This window comes from Lingula anatina, unplaced genomic scaffold (assembly GCF_051362555.1).
Source record: "Lingula anatina isolate TDL-2025a unplaced genomic scaffold, LinAna3.0 unanchor82, whole genome shotgun sequence".
Classification (NCBI taxonomy): domain Eukaryota; kingdom Metazoa; phylum Brachiopoda; class Lingulata; order Lingulida; family Lingulidae; genus Lingula; species Lingula anatina.
The window spans coordinates 2,347,689-2,365,934 of record NW_028257603.1 but is presented as its reverse complement, the minus strand read 5'-3'; the positions used below and the strand labels follow the sequence as shown (position 1 = coordinate 2,365,934).

Genomic DNA, 18,246 nt, shown 5'->3' with positions numbered 1-18,246 from the left:
CTCCTACTTAACTCCTAGAGGGCGCAAGTTTGGCCCGTTTTTGGCGATTTGCATTTGCATACACATGCACTTTCGTTATGCACTTTCGTTATAACGCCGGGCACTTTCGTTCTGTATTTTGATGCTGTGTTTTGTTTGCGTTTGTCAATTTGCTACTTTGTAGCACATTTCTCAACTGCAGGAGCAGGAGAAGGGCCTTTTTTGACGATGTTAACGGTCATTTGGCCGTCGGCTACTGTGACACGGTCATGTGACCACAACAAACCGCAATGTTTACAGGAACTAGGCGTGGGGTCCTTTCTTTAGGGGGGAACCATTCACCCGGCCACGGCAAACATTCCAGGTGCGCACTAACGTTTTTAATCGTTTTTGGGGCTTGAAACGCATCTGGTGCCAAGTTGCGCGCCGAAATTGCCCCATCCGCCCCGGGATTTTTGGCGTAATTTTCGCATTTTTTGCCTTTTTCTTTTTTTCTTTTTTGCGCTGGGCCGACAGAGAAGATTGAGTGGGTTCCTTTGCGCAGGGGACATGCGTAGCTTCTCTGTAGAGTGACCCCGAATCACATGACGACTCATGCATACGTCATCGCTGATTTTCCTCAAATCAGCGATTCCAACCAATCACAAACCCAAAATCAGCGATCTGGTCGAAAATCAGCGATGACGTAGGCGAAATCAGCGAATTACGGCCGCAGAAAAGAGGTCACGTGGTACAGGAGTCGTCAAGCACAAGCTATTCAACATGGCGACAAGAGGTAAGTTTTCTCTCGACTCAGCGATTCACCTGCCCGTTGCTCGCTTTAAACGGACTAGATAATTTAAACACCGACACCGATGAAAAGCTCAAGTAGTACCGAGCACGCCGACGTATCAGTCGGCGCAACCAGTTGCACCTTTCCGCTTTTATCGCAATAATTACCTTTTCGCGGGAAAAATCCACGTGGGTGGGTGCTCGACATGACATGTCTGGATTTCTTTGCAGATGAACCGAAAACGCCACTCCCCTCGACCAGATCAAGCGACCCAGTGTTCAGGAGGAGGTCGGATGGAGCACTGACGCTCGGTGAGAGTAACGCCGCGAGGAGGGCTGCTGCTTCTGCAGCCACTGCCTCCCTCACCGCCGCTGCCAAACCACCGGAGAAGGTTGCGGAGGAGGCCAGGTCTGCAGTCATCCAGCTCGGCCTGGATGTCACCGACAAGAAACACCTTCTGGGGCATCACAGGCTGCAGTTTGGAAAATACCGGGGGCAGACCTTCCGGTGGCTGGTCGAGAACTCCCTGGGGTATGCCGCCTACTTGGCAGAGAGTCTGAGCAGGGAGACTCCACACCCCGGCCCGCTGGGTGTGAACAAATACAAGCTCAAGGTAAAATCTTTCCTTTTAAATCTTTTTTGATTGCCTTACTATATGTAATGTGTAAGGTATTGAAAGATTGAAAGTAATGCCCCATGGTGTAAGGTTAGTTGTCTGCACCCCCCCCCCCCCCTCCCCATGTCTTTTATAAGTCTTTCATTGGTGTTATACTGGTTTGTGGTGAATAATACTTCAAGTATTCAGTTACTGTGGATACAGACAAACATCATAGTTTAAGTATCTGACATATCTGTCCTCAAGTCACTGATATCTAGTATTGTTAAAGTGGTCTTGTAACACAAACTAGTCGGACTGAAGGTCACCTCCCAGGAAAGGTACAACGCATTGTTTGTATCTTAGCACACACAGTAATATAAATCAGTTGTACTAGTTTCCATTATTGAAAGAGATGATAGTAATTAACATTCATTTCAATTGGACAATGCCTTTATTGTCAGGGTACCTGTCTTAATCACCTTTATTGACTTCACATAGGAGTACCTTGAGCTGTTCCCCCAGGGTCGGGAGGCTATTGCTGCCAAGACCAAGGAGAGGCAGGCAAAACCCACACCACCTGCCAAGCCTGTCCCAGTATCCTCCAGCTCACTTCAGAGCCTCATGGTCGGCAGTCATCTGTCACCAGCAGGGCTCAAAGCTGGAGTGAAGAGACAGCTTGGTCCCCCAGGGCCAACACCCAATCTTAAGAAATCAAGAAGAGGTAAATGACACATGTATTATTACACACATTTTTTTTTTTTTTTTTTCAAATTTAATAGTTGATGTGTGCTTCTGTATCAGTGTATTTATTCCGTTATTCATTTTTTTTTTTTTCCAGCAACGGCGACCCTGCCCAAGTCTGAGGATGTGGAAGTGGTGGACGCCCCCCTTCCTGCCCCAGACAGCACCAACACCGCCGTTGCCAAGAAACCTAAACCCACCACCAGAGGTAAATGTAATTCATGGTAATTTCATTGACGTAAGGACCCTTGTTTTAAGAGTAGCTTTCTAACATCTTTTTACAGTTGTTGCCACTTTTACTTCAGTATATTCTAATTTTGTTCATTTAAAGCGACAGCCGTAGACCCTGAGGAAGTGAGCGACTTGGAACGCCCAGAGCTACCTGTCCCTGCCTCAGCTGGTGCTGGCACCAGTACAGCTGCCGCTCCTGACACCATACCCCAACAGGAGACCAAAAGGCAGAGCTCCCTGCCAGATTCAGGTAAAGACTTTTTGTTTCTTTTCCATGAACAATTTGAGGTCACAGCTGGGATTCAATTTGGAAATTAACCAGTCAATTCAATTTGGAAATTAACCAGTCAATTTTCAGTGAGCAAAAAGTTAACTCCTAGCTGCTGACCTTACATTAAGTGTTTTGTCTGTGACATATCACATACCGCCCCAGCCCTCCTGCCAAGGTGATGATGACAAGAAGAATTCCTTCATGAAAATCTGCACAGCTTAGATTGTGAATTTTAAGATTTTTTATAAAATTAATCGCGCAAAGTGTAATGAAAGAAAATAGTGTAAAACAGAATGTAAAACATTAAGAGTGTTCTATTGTTCTTGTACCTGTTTTCTTTTCACAGTCTTTGGAGGACAGGTGTTGGTGAGTTTGAAATCAAGCTTTCAGAGTTTTATTGTTTTATTTATTATTAATGCACACGTGGCTTATTCACTGACACTTGTAGCATGTGGTGTGTTTTCTTTTTATATGTTTTGGAAGGTGACAGCACAGCAGCAGCAGCAGCACTTTGGTTTTGTTTTCTTTTTCGCTTTTTCGCTTTCCTTTTTTTTTTTTTCTGCATTACTGTGGGTTCCTTACTGTGAGGTGGTTGGTGTTTGTATTGCCTGTAGATTAGCATAAAAGAGCTGAACATGCAATAACTTTTTTTTGTTTGTGGGTGATAAGGTTAAAGATATGAGGATGTATTTAAATGATAACTATTGACCATAAAGTAAACAAAGTCCAAGCAGTGATTAATCTGTTACTTTTAATAACCTCCAATGCAGAAGATACATGATAAGTAAGAATGAGTAATTTTTAAAAGTAATGAGAAAGTATGTCAGCTCTTGTAAAGTGTGATATATGTTCATGATTTTCTTTTATTTCAGGTTTCCCCCTCTATTATTTTGTACTTATTGCTCTTCACTTGTTCCAGTGCCCGTGGATGACACTGATCTGATCCCTCTGTCATGGAAGGCCAGCCTGCCACCACATGAAGCACAGTGGGTTTCCCGTGCCTTGTTTACCACCCGCCGGGGCCAACTGAAGCAAGAGCTGCAGCTGTGGTGGCACCCACCATCACCCAGACTGGTCCACGCCCAGCCCCCTAGAACAGCAGGGCCTTTCTTCACCCACCCCTTCTTCCTCTGGATGCCACGCCGCATGTTCAGGGCTCAGCTGTCTTGCTCTGTGCCATCATGCAAGGGTCGCCAGTTAACATCCTGCGGTTTCTTCAAGACTGTCCGCCGCGTCCTTGACATCGATGGCTACTTTTACATGGGCACTGAGTACCTGGAGTGCGGCGCCTGTCACAAGAAGTATGCGGGTTGGAGTGGGGAAATCCTCCAACAGCTGGACGTGGCGACAAGGGGGAAATTTCCAGCACTGCTCACATACAGGTAATTTCAAAACTTTTCTTTTTTTTTCTTTTTTTAATTTATGGAATTCTTGCATTTAATATCAGTTCATTTGAAAATCTATTTCAGCGGACAAAATAACTCTGTCTTTACATTTATAACTTATTCTGTTCTTGATTCTTTGTTGCAGGTACTCTTGCTCTACCCGGGTAGTTTCTCTCCTGAGAGAGCGATCTCTTGGGAACAGCACTACTCGGCTGAGTAAGCAACTGTGTGAGCAGCACACCAGGGATTGGCTAAGCAGGGTAGCCAATTTCCTCTCAGTTGTAGACAAGTTTGCCAGCTCATCCCTTGTGCAGAGAACAAGTCCTCTTCAGCCGTTACCCTTTGAAAGACTCCCGGGGCCAGCATGGCTACAAACTGTGCTGGTCCGTGACGTGTTGTTGAGGCTTGATGAGATCAAAGCCAAGGTGACCTCCACCTTTGGATCCGTCTTGAAGATGGACTCCACCAAAAAGGTATGTACAGTTTTTGTTCTGATTTGCTCTCTTAAACTTTGTACAGTGAACAGTTTTGAAAACAAAACAACAAAACACACACACAAAAAAAAAAAAAAAAAAAAAAAATTTCTTTAAGAAAATGTATTAAGTGTCATATTTCCCCCCTCCGTTTTTCAGGTAGCCAAAAAGCTGGCAGGAGAGGCTGCAGGCTCAGCTGCCTGGTGCACCAACGTGGGCAATGAACACGGCCAGGTACTGACCTCAGTACTCACTGCTCAGGAGGGAGCTGGCCTGACCAAGATGGCCCAGGGCCTCGTGAGGCTGGTACCAGCTCAGTGAACAGCCTCCACCCAAGGTGATGTATGTTGACAGGGACTGCTGCTCCACCTCCGGTCCCTGCAATGTCAAGAAGCTGTTTGCTGGCTGGCCCCATCTGGTGGTGCGACTGGACGTGTGGCACTTCATGCGCAGGTTCGCCTCCTGTGTCACCACGGAAAGCCACCCACTATACGCCGTCTTCATGAAGAAGTTGTCTGCCTGCATTTTTGAGTGGGACGCAGATGATCTGGCAGCACTTCGAGATGCCAAGCTGGGCCAACTACAACTACAGGGCGCTGGCGTCAGCCCAGACAACATCATGCAGCACATCTCGCGCAAGGAGTTAGAGAAACACTGCCGTCGCCGCACCCGCGGTGTAGCTGAAACCACTCGTCTCTTGCAGTCGCTGGTCGACACGCTGGACAGTGATCAGGGGTGCGACGCGCTAGGAGTACCTCTCCTTGATCACGAGAGAGTGCAAGACATGTGGGCCTCTCAACAGCGCCACATACCATGCCTCCAGGACGTCGAAGGGGTCTCTCTGTACACCCAGACTGGAACTCTGAGGAAGGGCGGGAAGGAGCTGAAGGTCTACAGGTGTGCGAGGGGCTCAGTTTCCCTGGAGAGCTTCCATTCTCATATTGTTAGATTCATTCCCGGTAAGCACAACCACACACACCGACAGACTGCTTGGTTACCTGAAAGTAGATTTAAAATCACTTTAGACTGACTTAATTTTGATGCATTGGTACTTGTTAAATTAAACTTAACATTTTTGTTGAAAATTTGTGGTTATTGAACACTTGCAGCTAATTTTCTCCCTTTTTTCTTGTTTTTAACAGGACAAAGTGCCTCTGCCACAAATTTCCAAGCCTACATCCTGGAAGGAATTGTTCGGTGGAACCAGGATCGTGCGCTGGCCGCAATTGACAATGGGGACACCGAACTTCGCTGCTATGATGGACAGCTCGTCCAGGCAGTGAACCATCTGGGAGAACGGGTGCTTGGCAATACCATCGTGCCAAATGCTGTGGTCCCCAGGAAATACACTGGTAATTAAAGTGATTTAGGTTTCGTGTAATTTATAGGAATATAATTAGTTTAGATGTAATTGCAGCCAAGAAATTATTTTTGGAAAAAATAAATAAATAAATAAATAAATAAATACATGAAAAAAAAAATGAGGCCTGCTACTAATAATTCTCTCATTTCTCTCTTTACTTCCAGGTGAGCTTCTAGGGTGCGAGTACCTGCTCGATCAGACGGGAAAGGCCCTAGAACCTGTAAAACTGGACCCAGATGCACCCGAGGAGGAGGTTGTCGAGACAGTGGAGGAAGATGCTGATGATGAGGGGTTCTCTGAAGACTGTGATCCCACAATTGCAGATGCTGACGAGGACCCTGTATTCCACATCCCTCCCAGACCACACACCTCCTCCGTGACAGAGGCAACCAATACCTCTCCACCCAGAGAAGGTAAATTTTTAGATTATTACTATTGTAATTATTATTATTATTTCTTTATTATTATTATTATTTTTCTTTATATGTTAATTCCAGATATGTAGCTATGCAAGTCAGTTGCCCTGTTCTGTTCACACAAGGTTATTTTATTTATTTTTTTTTTTTTTCAGGTGATATTTCTTTTTTCCCCTCCCCCCTCATTATATCGGCATATTTTTTTTTTACTTTCCAGAAGAGGTGCCCCTTGAAGAACCAACACCCAAGGTAGATGAGACTTCAGAGTCAGTGGACAGACATCATATCCCCGGTTATGATGCCGTAACGAAGCTGGCTTCTGTACTCGTCTCCCTACGTACCATCGAGAGGGAGTGCCTCCTAACCGAAGATGTGGAGAAGATAATCCACCACTGGGAGGCGTTGCCAGAAATGGACAAACAACGCCTCCGTTACACTCCACACTTCAAGAGGAGGCACACAAAGGGGCGATTTGCCTCTTCCAAGAACACCATCACTCCTGGGGTGGAGAGTGTCAAGAAGTAAGTTTTTTTTTTTTTTTTTTCAGCTAAGATTGTATTAACACTTATTTTTCAGAAGATATTGGCATGAAATAGACCAAATAATAATAATAATAATAATAATAATACAAGAAAAAATTAAGTTTTTCCTTTGTACTTTCAGGTGCATGCTGGGGACTGGCACCCCTGCGCGTGAGCCTTCCGAATCCAGGGTAGTGGAGGCCGTCATAATGCAACTAATGGAGGCCCATGATGCTCCGTGGAAGGGAGGCAAAAGACAACACCCGTGGGGAGTCATCATGCGGGACTATGAGAGGATCACCAGGCTCCTTTTCAACAACGCCCGTGTGATGGAAAAAACAACCCTCCAGCTCTTCTCCATAAACATGAGGACACTACATACATGGTAATTTCTCAACTGACTCGACTGTCACAGCAACATTGTAAAATGTTAATTCCTCACTTAAATTAGATTCCTGAAAAGTCACCAATTAAACTGATACAATGATATTGCTAGTGCTTTTTTTTTTTTTTTTTTCCAATTTCATTTCAGTTTTTATTTTTTATTTTCTTTCAGATTTAAGAATATTTAAAGATTATTTCCTGATTATTCTTTTTTTTTCTTTTCTTCCATAGGCACAACAGGACTACAGATGAGCAGTACAGGGCCTCCCTTCTACAGGGGATGTCCCTGCCCGCTCCTCCTGCAACAGCAACAACACCGCTGCCTGCTGCCAGGCAGCTGCTACCGCGGCTGCCAGTGCCCTCTGGAACACCGCACCAGTACCACCTGCCTAAAGACACCACAGGCACTGCGGTGCTGAGAAGAGATGGGAAGAAGAAGAAGAAGAAGAAGATGAAGCCAGCCCGCGCAACAGAGACACAGTCCAAACAAGTGGTCGTGGTCCCACAACCTGTTGGATTTTTTCCACCTGGCATTCTGCCGCACCAGTTGGCACCAGCACCCGCCCAGTGGACCACCTTCGCACCCACGGTGATGACCCCAATACCAGGTTTTCCACCCTGGTCCCAACCACTTCCACAGTCAACTACACCAGCTCCGGTTGTGGCTAAGAGGACCAGAAAAACAAACAACTGTAAGAAATGTGGAAAACCACGCAACATCCAGGCGGGTCATAGCGGCTACCGTGGCCATACATACTGCCCTGACAACGCAGAGGGCCTGACGTACTTAGCCTGGAAGGAACGAATGAAGGCCCTCTTAGAACAACAACAACAACAACAACAGTGAGGGCAGTATAAATAAGGACTGTGTCTTCCCAAAATGACATTATTCTCGACAGCTGGAGTGTCATTTTTTATTTAATTATACAAAGACAGCTGGACTGTCATCATATATTTATACACAGACAGCTGGACTGTCATTAATGCAACAAACAATGCAAGGGAAGTGTGCAATAGCTTGGTTAGCTGGCAATTCACTTATTCAAGGATAGCTGGACTATCTCTTATTTATTCAATGCAACTGCAATGCAAAAACAACTGTGCAATAATTTGTTCCAAGATAGCTGGACTATCACCTACTTATTCAATGCAACTGCGATGCAAAAACAACTGTGCAATAATTTGTTCCAAGATAGCTGGACTATCACCTACTTATTCAATGCAACTGCGATGCAATAACAACTGTGCAATAATTTGTTCCAAGATAGCTGGACTATCACCTACTTATTCAATGCAACTGCGATGCAAAAACAACTCTGCAATAATTTGTTCCAAGATAGCTGGACTATCACCTACTTATTCAATGCAACTGCGATGCAAAAACAACTGTGCAATAATTTGTTCCAAGATAGCTGGACTATCACCTACTTATTCAATGCAACTGTGATGCAAAAACAACAAGACAGCTGGACTATCATCTATTTATATATATATATATATATATTAAAAAAAAAATCACTGACTTATTTCAATCATTTATGCAACTACAACGCAGAAAAAAACTGCTATCTGCATTGAGGTTCAATAAATTTGATTCATATACAACCTGCATTCTTTGTTTCAATTTGTATATTGATTTTAAAAAAAACAGTAAACTGAAAATAAAACGGAATTTGTACATTTAATTTAATTTTGATGAACAGTACAAGTAAATTGAAAGTAGAATGCAGAGCACGTTTCTGTATTCCCCCCCCTCCCCTTCTTTCCCCACCACGATCTCAACTGTAGCAATCTGTCACAACCAAGGTTATTTACGTTTTTTTAGCATGCAAACGCATTAGGCGACGCTATTCAGCCAAGATCTGGGTCTTAACTCCTACTTAACTCCTAGAGGGCGCAAGTTTGGCCCGTTTTTGGCGATTTGCATTTGCATACACATGCACTTTCGTTATGCACTTTCGTTATAACGCCGGGCACTTTCGTTCTGTATTTTGATGCTGTGTTTTGTTTGCGTTTGTCAATTTGCTACTTTGTAGCACATTTCTCAACTGCAGGAGCAGGAGAAGGGCCTTTTTTGACGATGTTAACGGTCATTTGGCCGTCGGCTACTGTGACACGGTCATGTGACCACAACAAACCGCAATGTTTACAGGAACTAGGCGTGGGGTCCTTTCTTTAGGGGGGAACCATTCACCCGGCCACGGCAAACATTCCAGGTGCGCACTAACGTTTTTAATCGTTTTTGGGGCTTGAAACGCATCTGGTGCCAAGTTGCGCGCCGAAATTGCCCCATCCGCCCCGGGATTTTTGGCGTAATTTTCGCATTTTTTGCCTTTTTCTTTTTTTCTTTTTTGCGCTGGGCCGACAGAGAAGATTGAGTGGGTTCCTTTGCGCAGGGGACATGCGTAGCTTCTCTGTAGAGTGACCCCGAATCACATGACGACTCATGCATACGTCATCGCTGATTTTCCTCAAATCAGCGATTCCAACCAATCACAAACCCAAAATCAGCGATCTGGTCGAAAATCAGCGATGACGTAGGCGAAATCAGCGAATTACGGCCGCAGAAAAGAGGTCACGTGGTACAGGAGTCGTCAAGCACAAGCTATTCAACATGGCGACAAGAGGTAAGTTTTCTCTCGACTCAGCGATTCACCTGCCCGTTGCTCGCTTTAAACGGACTAGATAATTTAAACACCGACACCGATGAAAAGCTCAAGTAGTACCGAGCACGCCGACGTATCAGTCGGCGCAACCAGTTGCACCTTTCCGCTTTTATCGCAATAATTACCTTTTCGCGGGAAAAATCCACGTGGGTGGGTGCTCGACATGACATGTCTGGATTTCTTTGCAGATGAACCGAAAACGCCACTCCCCTCGACCAGATCAAGCGACCCAGTGTTCAGGAGGAGGTCGGATGGAGCACTGACGCTCGGTGAGAGTAACGCCGCGAGGAGGGCTGCTGCTTCTGCAGCCACTGCCTCCCTCACCGCCGCTGCCAAACCACCGGAGAAGGTTGCGGAGGAGGCCAGGTCTGCAGTCATCCAGCTCGGCCTGGATGTCACCGACAAGAAACACCTTCTGGGGCATCACAGGCTGCAGTTTGGAAAATACCGGGGGCAGACCTTCCGGTGGCTGGTCGAGAACTCCCTGGGGTATGCCGCCTACTTGGCAGAGAGTCTGAGCAGGGAGACTCCACACCCCGGCCCGCTGGGTGTGAACAAATACAAGCTCAAGGTAAAATCTTTCCTTTTAAATCTTTTTTGATTGCCTTACTATATGTAATGTGTAAGGTATTGAAAGATTGAAAGTAATGCCCCATGGTGTAAGGTTAGTTGTCTGCACCCCCCCCCCCCCTCCCCATGTCTTTTATAAGTCTTTCATTGGTGTTATACTGGTTTGTGGTGAATAATACTTCAAGTATTCAGTTACTGTGGATACAGACAAACATCATAGTTTAAGTATCTGACATATCTGTCCTCAAGTCACTGATATCTAGTATTGTTAAAGTGGTCTTGTAACACAAACTAGTCGGACTGAAGGTCACCTCCCAGGAAAGGTACAACGCATTGTTTGTATCTTAGCACACACAGTAATATAAATCAGTTGTACTAGTTTCCATTATTGAAAGAGATGATAGTAATTAACATTCATTTCAATTGGACAATGCCTTTATTGTCAGGGTACCTGTCTTAATCACCTTTATTGACTTCACATAGGAGTACCTTGAGCTGTTCCCCCAGGGTCGGGAGGCTATTGCTGCCAAGACCAAGGAGAGGCAGGCAAAACCCACACCACCTGCCAAGCCTGTCCCAGTATCCTCCAGCTCACTTCAGAGCCTCATGGTCGGCAGTCATCTGTCACCAGCAGGGCTCAAAGCTGGAGTGAAGAGACAGCTTGGTCCCCCAGGGCCAACACCCAATCTTAAGAAATCAAGAAGAGGTAAATGACACATGTATTATTACACACATTTTTTTTTTTTTTTTTTCAAATTTAATAGTTGATGTGTGCTTCTGTATCAGTGTATTTATTCCGTTATTCATTTTTTTTTTTTTCCAGCAACGGCGACCCTGCCCAAGTCTGAGGATGTGGAAGTGGTGGACGCCCCCCTTCCTGCCCCAGACAGCACCAACACCGCCGTTGCCAAGAAACCTAAACCCACCACCAGAGGTAAATGTAATTCATGGTAATTTCATTGACGTAAGGACCCTTGTTTTAAGAGTAGCTTTCTAACATCTTTTTACAGTTGTTGCCACTTTTACTTCAGTATATTCTAATTTTGTTCATTTAAAGCGACAGCCGTAGACCCTGAGGAAGTGAGCGACTTGGAACGCCCAGAGCTACCTGTCCCTGCCTCAGCTGGTGCTGGCACCAGTACAGCTGCCGCTCCTGACACCATACCCCAACAGGAGACCAAAAGGCAGAGCTCCCTGCCAGATTCAGGTAAAGACTTTTTGTTTCTTTTCCATGAACAATTTGAGGTCACAGCTGGGATTCAATTTGGAAATTAACCAGTCAATTCAATTTGGAAATTAACCAGTCAATTTTCAGTGAGCAAAAAGTTAACTCCTAGCTGCTGACCTTACATTAAGTGTTTTGTCTGTGACATATCACATACCGCCCCAGCCCTCCTGCCAAGGTGATGATGACAAGAAGAATTCCTTCATGAAAATCTGCACAGCTTAGATTGTGAATTTTAAGATTTTTTATAAAATTAATCGCGCAAAGTGTAATGAAAGAAAATAGTGTAAAACAGAATGTAAAACATTAAGAGTGTTCTATTGTTCTTGTACCTGTTTTCTTTTCACAGTCTTTGGAGGACAGGTGTTGGTGAGTTTGAAATCAAGCTTTCAGAGTTTTATTGTTTTATTTATTATTAATGCACACGTGGCTTATTCACTGACACTTGTAGCATGTGGTGTGTTTTCTTTTTATATGTTTTGGAAGGTGACAGCACAGCAGCAGCAGCAGCACTTTGGTTTTGTTTTCTTTTTCGCTTTTTCGCTTTCCTTTTTTTTTTTTTCTGCATTACTGTGGGTTCCTTACTGTGAGGTGGTTGGTGTTTGTATTGCCTGTAGATTAGCATAAAAGAGCTGAACATGCAATAACTTTTTTTTGTTTGTGGGTGATAAGGTTAAAGATATGAGGATGTATTTAAATGATAACTATTGACCATAAAGTAAACAAAGTCCAAGCAGTGATTAATCTGTTACTTTTAATAACCTCCAATGCAGAAGATACATGATAAGTAAGAATGAGTAATTTTTAAAAGTAATGAGAAAGTATGTCAGCTCTTGTAAAGTGTGATATATGTTCATGATTTTCTTTTATTTCAGGTTTCCCCCTCTATTATTTTGTACTTATTGCTCTTCACTTGTTCCAGTGCCCGTGGATGACACTGATCTGATCCCTCTGTCATGGAAGGCCAGCCTGCCACCACATGAAGCACAGTGGGTTTCCCGTGCCTTGTTTACCACCCGCCGGGGCCAACTGAAGCAAGAGCTGCAGCTGTGGTGGCACCCACCATCACCCAGACTGGTCCACGCCCAGCCCCCTAGAACAGCAGGGCCTTTCTTCACCCACCCCTTCTTCCTCTGGATGCCACGCCGCATGTTCAGGGCTCAGCTGTCTTGCTCTGTGCCATCATGCAAGGGTCGCCAGTTAACATCCTGCGGTTTCTTCAAGACTGTCCGCCGCGTCCTTGACATCGATGGCTACTTTTACATGGGCACTGAGTACCTGGAGTGCGGCGCCTGTCACAAGAAGTATGCGGGTTGGAGTGGGGAAATCCTCCAACAGCTGGACGTGGCGACAAGGGGGAAATTTCCAGCACTGCTCACATACAGGTAATTTCAAAACTTTTCTTTTTTTTTCTTTTTTTAATTTATGGAATTCTTGCATTTAATATCAGTTCATTTGAAAATCTATTTCAGCGGACAAAATAACTCTGTCTTTACATTTATAACTTATTCTGTTCTTGATTCTTTGTTGCAGGTACTCTTGCTCTACCCGGGTAGTTTCTCTCCTGAGAGAGCGATCTCTTGGGAACAGCACTACTCGGCTGAGTAAGCAACTGTGTGAGCAGCACACCAGGGATTGGCTAAGCAGGGTAGCCAATTTCCTCTCAGTTGTAGACAAGTTTGCCAGCTCATCCCTTGTGCAGAGAACAAGTCCTCTTCAGCCGTTACCCTTTGAAAGACTCCCGGGGCCAGCATGGCTACAAACTGTGCTGGTCCGTGACGTGTTGTTGAGGCTTGATGAGATCAAAGCCAAGGTGACCTCCACCTTTGGATCCGTCTTGAAGATGGACTCCACCAAAAAGGTATGTACAGTTTTTGTTCTGATTTGCTCTCTTAAACTTTGTACAGTGAACAGTTTTGAAAACAAAACAACAAAACACACACACAAAAAAAAAAAAAAAAAAAAAAAATTTCTTTAAGAAAATGTATTAAGTGTCATATTTCCCCCCTCCGTTTTTCAGGTAGCCAAAAAGCTGGCAGGAGAGGCTGCAGGCTCAGCTGCCTGGTGCACCAACGTGGGCAATGAACACGGCCAGGTACTGACCTCAGTACTCACTGCTCAGGAGGGAGCTGGCCTGACCAAGATGGCCCAGGGCCTCGTGAGGCGGTACCAGCTCAGTGAACAGCCTCCACCCAAGGTGATGTATGTTGACAGGGACTGCTGCTCCACCTCCGGTCCCTGCAATGTCAAGAAGCTGTTTGCTGGCTGGCCCCATCTGGTGGTGCGACTGGACGTGTGGCACTTCATGCGCAGGTTCGCCTCCTGTGTCACCACGGAAAGCCACCCACTATACGCCGTCTTCATGAAGAAGTTGTCTGCCTGCATTTTTGAGTGGGACGCAGATGATCTGGCAGCACTTCGAGATGCCAAGCTGGGCCAACTACAACTACAGGGCGCTGGCGTCAGCCCAGACAACATCATGCAGCACATCTCGCGCAAGGAGTTAGAGAAACACTGCCGTCGCCGCACCCGCGGTGTAGCTGAAACCACTCGTCTCTTGCAGTCGCTGGTCGACACGCTGGACAGTGATCAGGGGTGCGACGCGCTAGGAGTACCTCTCCTTGATCACGAGAGAGTGCAAGACATGTGGGCCTCTCAACAGCGCCACATACCATGCCTCCAGGACGTCGAAGGGGTCTCTCTGTACACCCAGACTGGAACTCTGAGGAAGGGCGGGAAGGAGCTGAAGGTCTACAGGTGTGCGAGGGGCTCAGTTTCCCTGGAGAGCTTCCATTCTCATATTGTTAGATTCATTCCCGGTAAGCACAACCACACACACCGACAGACTGCTTGGTTACCTGAAAGTAGATTTAAAATCACTTTAGACTGACTTAATTTTGATGCATTGGTACTTGTTAAATTAAACTTAACATTTTTGTTGAAAATTTGTGGTTATTGAACACTTGCAGCTAATTTTCTCCCTTTTTTCTTGTTTTTAACAGGACAAAGTGCCTCTGCCACAAATTTCCAAGCCTACATCCTGGAAGGAATTGTTCGGTGGAACCAGGATCGTGCGCTGGCCGCAATTGACAATGGGGACACCGAACTTCGCTGCTATGATGGACAGCTCGTCCAGGCAGTGAACCATCTGGGAGAACGGGTGCTTGGCAATACCATCGTGCCAAATGCTGTGGTCCCCAGGAAATACACTGGTAATTAAAGTGATTTAGGTTTCGTGTAATTTATAGGAATATAATTAGTTTAGATGTAATTGCAGCCAAGAAATTATTTTTGGAAAAAATAAATAAATAAATAAATAAATAAATACATGAAAAAAAAAATGAGGCCTGCTACTAATAATTCTCTCATTTCTCTCTTTACTTCCAGGTGAGCTTCTAGGGTGCGAGTACCTGCTCGATCAGACGGGAAAGGCCCTAGAACCTGTAAAACTGGACCCAGATGCACCCGAGGAGGAGGTTGTCGAGACAGTGGAGGAAGATGCTGATGATGAGGGGTTCTCTGAAGACTGTGATCCCACAATTGCAGATGCTGACGAGGACCCTGTATTCCACATCCCTCCCAGACCACACACCTCCTCCGTGACAGAGGCAACCAATACCTCTCCACCCAGAGAAGGTAAATTTTTAGATTATTACTATTGTAATTATTATTATTATTTCTTTATTATTATTATTATTTTTCTTTATATGTTAATTCCAGATATGTAGCTATGCAAGTCAGTTGCCCTGTTCTGTTCACACAAGGTTATTTTATTTATTTTTTTTTTTTTTCAGGTGATATTTCTTTTTTCCCCTCCCCCCTCATTATATCGGCATATTTTTTTTTTACTTTCCAGAAGAGGTGCCCCTTGAAGAACCAACACCCAAGGTAGATGAGACTTCAGAGTCAGTGGACAGACATCATATCCCCGGTTATGATGCCGTAACGAAGCTGGCTTCTGTACTCGTCTCCCTACGTACCATCGAGAGGGAGTGCCTCCTAACCGAAGATGTGGAGAAGATAATCCACCACTGGGAGGCGTTGCCAGAAATGGACAAACAACGCCTCCGTTACACTCCACACTTCAAGAGGAGGCACACAAAGGGGCGATTTGCCTCTTCCAAGAACACCATCACTCCTGGGGTGGAGAGTGTCAAGAAGTAAGTTTTTTTTTTTTTTTTTTCAGCTAAGATTGTATTAACACTTATTTTTCAGAAGATATTGGCATGAAATAGACCAAATAATAATAATAATAATAATAATAATACAAGAAAAAATTAAGTTTTTCCTTTGTACTTTCAGGTGCATGCTGGGGACTGGCACCCCTGCGCGTGAGCCTTCCGAATCCAGGGTAGTGGAGGCCGTCATAATGCAACTAATGGAGGCCCATGATGCTCCGTGGAAGGGAGGCAAAAGACAACACCCGTGGGGAGTCATCATGCGGGACTATGAGAGGATCACCAGGCTCCTTTTCAACAACGCCCGTGTGATGGAAAAAACAACCCTCCAGCTCTTCTCCATAAACATGAGGACACTACATACATGGTAATTTCTCAACTGACTCGACTGTCACAGCAACATTGTAAAATGTTAATTCCTCACTTAAATTAGATTCCTGAAAAGTCACCAATTAAACTGATACAATGATATTGCTAGTGCTTTTTTTTTTTTTTTTTTCCAATTTCATTTCAGTTTTTATTTTTTATTTTCTTTCAGATTTAAGAATATTTAAAGATTATTTCCTGATTATTCTTTTTTTTTCTTTTCTTCCATAGGCACAACAGGACTACAGATGAGCAGTACAGGGCCTCCCTTCTACAGGGGATGTCCCTGCCCGCTCCTCCTGCAACAGCAACAACACCGCTGCCTGCTGCCAGGCAGCTGCTACCGCGGCTGCCAGTGCCCTCTGGAACACCGCACCAGTACCACCTGCCTAAAGACACCACAGGCACTGCGGTGCTGAGAAGAGATGGGAAGAAGAAGAAGAAGAAGAAGATGAAGCCAGCCCGCGCAACAGAGACACAGTCCAAACAAGTGGTCGTGGTCCCACAACCTGTTGGATTTTTTCCACCTGGCATTCTGCCGCACCAGTTGGCACCAGCACCCGCCCAGTGGACCACCTTCGCACCCACGGTGATGACCCCAATACCAGGTTTTCCACCCTGGTCCCAACCACTTCCACAGTCAACTACACCAGCTCCGGTTGTGGCTAAGAGGACCAGAAAAACAAACAACTGTAAGAAATGTGGAAAACCACGCAACATCCAGGCGGGTCATAGCGGCTACCGTGGCCATACATACTGCCCTGACAACGCAGAGGGCCTGACGTACTTAGCCTGGAAGGAACGAATGAAGGCCCTCTTAGAACAACAACAACAACAACAACAGTGAGGGCAGTATAAATAAGGACTGTGTCTTCCCAAAATGACATTATTCTCGACAGCTGGAGTGTCATTTTTTATTTAATTATACAAAGACAGCTGGACTGTCATCATATATTTATACACAGACAGCTGGACTGTCATTAATGCAACAAACAATGCAAGGGAAGTGTGCAATAGCTTGGTTAGCTGGCAATTCACTTATTCAAGGATAGCTGGACTATCTCTTATTTATTCAATGCAACTGCAATGCAAAAACAACTGTGCAATAATTTGTTCCAAGATAGCTGGACTATCACCTACTTATTCAATGCAACTGCGATGCAAAAACAACTGTGCAATAATTTGTTCCAAGATAGCTGGACTATCACCTACTTATTCAATGCAACTGCGATGCAATAACAACTGTGCAATAATTTGTTCCAAGATAGCTGGACTATCACCTACTTATTCAATGCAACTGCGATGCAAAAACAACTCTGCAATAATTTGTTCCAAGATAGCTGGACTATCACCTACTTATTCAATGCAACTGCGATGCAAAAACAACTGTGCAATAATTTGTTCCAAGATAGCTGGACTATCACCTACTTATTCAATGCAACTGTGATGCAAAAACAACAAGACAGCTGGACTATCATCTATTTATATATATATATATATATATTAAAAAAAAAATCACTGACTTATTTCAATCATTTATGCAACTACAACGCAGAAAAAAACTGCTATCTGCATTGAGGTTCAATAAATTTGATTCATATACAACCTGCATTCTTTGTTTCAATTTGTATATTGATTTTAAAAAAAACAGTAAACTGAAAATAAAACGGAATTTGTACATTTAATTTAATTTTGATGAACAGTACAAGTAAATTGAAAGTAGAATGCAGAGCACGTTTCTGTATTCCCCCCCCTCCCCTTCTTTCCCCACCACGATCTCAACTGTAGCAATCTGTCACAACCAAGGTTATTTACGTTTTTTTAGCATGCAAACGCATTAGGCGACGCTATTCAGCCAAGATCTGGGTCTTAACTCCTACTTAACTCCTAGAGGGCGCAAGTTTGGCCCGTTTTTGGCGATTTGCATTTGCATACACATGCACTTTCGTTATGCACTTTCGTTATAACGCCGGGCACTTTCGTTCTGTATTTTGATGCTGTGTTTTGTTTGCGTTTGTCAATTTGCTACTTTGTAGCACATTTCTCAACTGCAGGAGCAGGAGAAGGGCCTTTTTTGACGATGTTAACGGTCATTTGGCCGTCGGCT

The 18,246-nt window shown here is 44.6% G+C and overlaps 4 protein-coding genes across 9 annotated transcripts; all 4 read left to right on the top strand.

Moving 5' to 3' along the window:
* The first annotated feature begins 306 nt into the window (after positions 1 to 306).
* LOC147759218 (uncharacterized) lies at positions 307 to 3,707 on the top strand. Of its 4 annotated transcripts, XM_086998596.1 has the most exons (6): positions 310 to 1,364; positions 1,848 to 2,070; positions 2,188 to 2,298; positions 2,422 to 2,571; positions 2,939 to 2,958; positions 3,512 to 3,707. In XM_086998596.1, exons 1-6 carry the CDS (start codon positions 957 to 959, stop codon positions 3,533 to 3,535), a joined length of 936 nt encoding a protein of 311 aa, XP_086854722.1. In that variant the 5' UTR covers positions 310 to 956; the 3' UTR covers positions 3,536 to 3,707. The 4 variants fall into 4 exon arrangements, 3 of the variants coding, with proteins under 3 accessions (XP_086854720.1, XP_086854722.1, XP_086854721.1); XM_086998594.1 differs by lacking the exon at positions 3,512 to 3,707 and having other exon boundaries at positions 307 to 1,364; positions 2,939 to 3,427; XR_015331641.1 differs by having other exon boundaries at positions 2,422 to 2,958; positions 3,512 to 3,660.
* Positions 3,708 to 4,769: 1,062 nt separating this feature from the next.
* LOC147759217 (uncharacterized) lies at positions 4,770 to 8,631 on the top strand. The gene is made up of 6 exons (XM_086998593.1): positions 4,770 to 5,409; positions 5,593 to 5,802; positions 5,978 to 6,226; positions 6,447 to 6,750; positions 6,893 to 7,135; positions 7,366 to 8,631. The coding sequence occupies exons 1-6, from the start codon at positions 4,791 to 4,793 to the stop codon at positions 7,979 to 7,981; spliced, it is 2,241 nt and encodes a 746-aa protein (XP_086854719.1). The 5' UTR covers positions 4,770 to 4,790; the 3' UTR covers positions 7,982 to 8,631.
* A 682-nt stretch (positions 8,632 to 9,313) lies between these two features.
* Positions 9,314 to 12,222, top strand: LOC147759216 (uncharacterized). Of its 2 annotated transcripts, XM_086998610.1 has the most exons (5): positions 9,314 to 10,371; positions 10,854 to 11,076; positions 11,194 to 11,304; positions 11,428 to 11,577; positions 11,945 to 12,222. In XM_086998610.1, exons 1-5 carry the CDS (start codon positions 9,964 to 9,966, stop codon positions 12,220 to 12,222), a joined length of 1,170 nt encoding a protein of 389 aa, XP_086854736.1. In that variant the 5' UTR covers positions 9,314 to 9,963. The 2 variants fall into 2 exon arrangements, with proteins under 2 accessions (XP_086854736.1, XP_086854737.1); XM_086998611.1 differs by lacking the exon at positions 11,945 to 12,222 and having other exon boundaries at positions 9,317 to 10,371; positions 11,428 to 11,661.
* Positions 11,806 to 17,636, top strand: LOC147759215 (uncharacterized). Of its 2 annotated transcripts, XM_086998609.1 has the most exons (9): positions 11,806 to 11,964; positions 12,518 to 12,980; positions 13,129 to 13,456; positions 13,616 to 14,414; positions 14,598 to 14,807; positions 14,983 to 15,231; positions 15,452 to 15,755; positions 15,898 to 16,140; positions 16,371 to 17,636. In XM_086998609.1, the coding sequence occupies exons 2-9, from the start codon at positions 12,733 to 12,735 to the stop codon at positions 16,984 to 16,986; spliced, it is 2,997 nt and encodes a 998-aa protein (XP_086854735.1). In that variant the 5' UTR covers positions 11,806 to 11,964; positions 12,518 to 12,732; the 3' UTR covers positions 16,987 to 17,636. The 2 variants fall into 2 exon arrangements, with proteins under 2 accessions (XP_086854735.1, XP_086854734.1); XM_086998608.1 differs by lacking the exon at positions 11,806 to 11,964 and having other exon boundaries at positions 12,433 to 12,980.
* The last annotated feature ends 610 nt before the right edge of the window (positions 17,637 to 18,246 follow it).

Bases quoted from the DNA above. Each gene is read 5' to 3' on its own strand.
- LOC147759217 (XM_086998593.1), top strand. From the start codon at position 4,791: ATGTATGTTGACAGGGACTGCTGCTCCACCTCCGGTCCCTGCAATGTC. The intron at 5,410-5,592 runs GTAAGCACAACC...TGTTTTTAACAG, and splicing joins TATTGTTAGATTCATTCCCG to GACAAAGTGCCTCTGCCACA. The intron at 6,227-6,446 runs GTAAATTTTTAG...TTTACTTTCCAG, and splicing joins TACCTCTCCACCCAGAGAAG to AAGAGGTGCCCCTTGAAGAA.
- LOC147759218 (XM_086998594.1), top strand. From the start codon at position 957: ATGACATGTCTGGATTTCTTTGCAGATGAACCGAAAACGCCACTCCCC. The intron at 1,365-1,847 runs GTAAAATCTTTC...GACTTCACATAG, and splicing joins TGAACAAATACAAGCTCAAG to GAGTACCTTGAGCTGTTCCC. The intron at 2,299-2,421 runs GTAAATGTAATT...GTTCATTTAAAG, and splicing joins ACCTAAACCCACCACCAGAG to CGACAGCCGTAGACCCTGAG.
- LOC147759215 (XM_086998608.1), top strand. From the start codon at position 12,445: ATGTTCATGATTTTCTTTTATTTCAGGTTTCCCCCTCTATTATTTTGT. The intron at 12,981-13,128 runs GTAATTTCAAAA...TCTTTGTTGCAG, and splicing joins CCAGCACTGCTCACATACAG to GTACTCTTGCTCTACCCGGG. The intron at 15,756-15,897 runs GTAAGTTTTTTT...TTGTACTTTCAG, and splicing joins GGGGTGGAGAGTGTCAAGAA to GTGCATGCTGGGGACTGGCA.
- LOC147759216 (XM_086998610.1), top strand. From the start codon at position 9,964: ATGACATGTCTGGATTTCTTTGCAGATGAACCGAAAACGCCACTCCCC. The intron at 10,372-10,853 runs GTAAAATCTTTC...GACTTCACATAG, and splicing joins TGAACAAATACAAGCTCAAG to GAGTACCTTGAGCTGTTCCC. The intron at 11,578-11,944 runs GTAAAGACTTTT...TTCTTTTCACAG, and splicing joins GAGCTCCCTGCCAGATTCAG to TCTTTGGAGGACAGGTGTTG.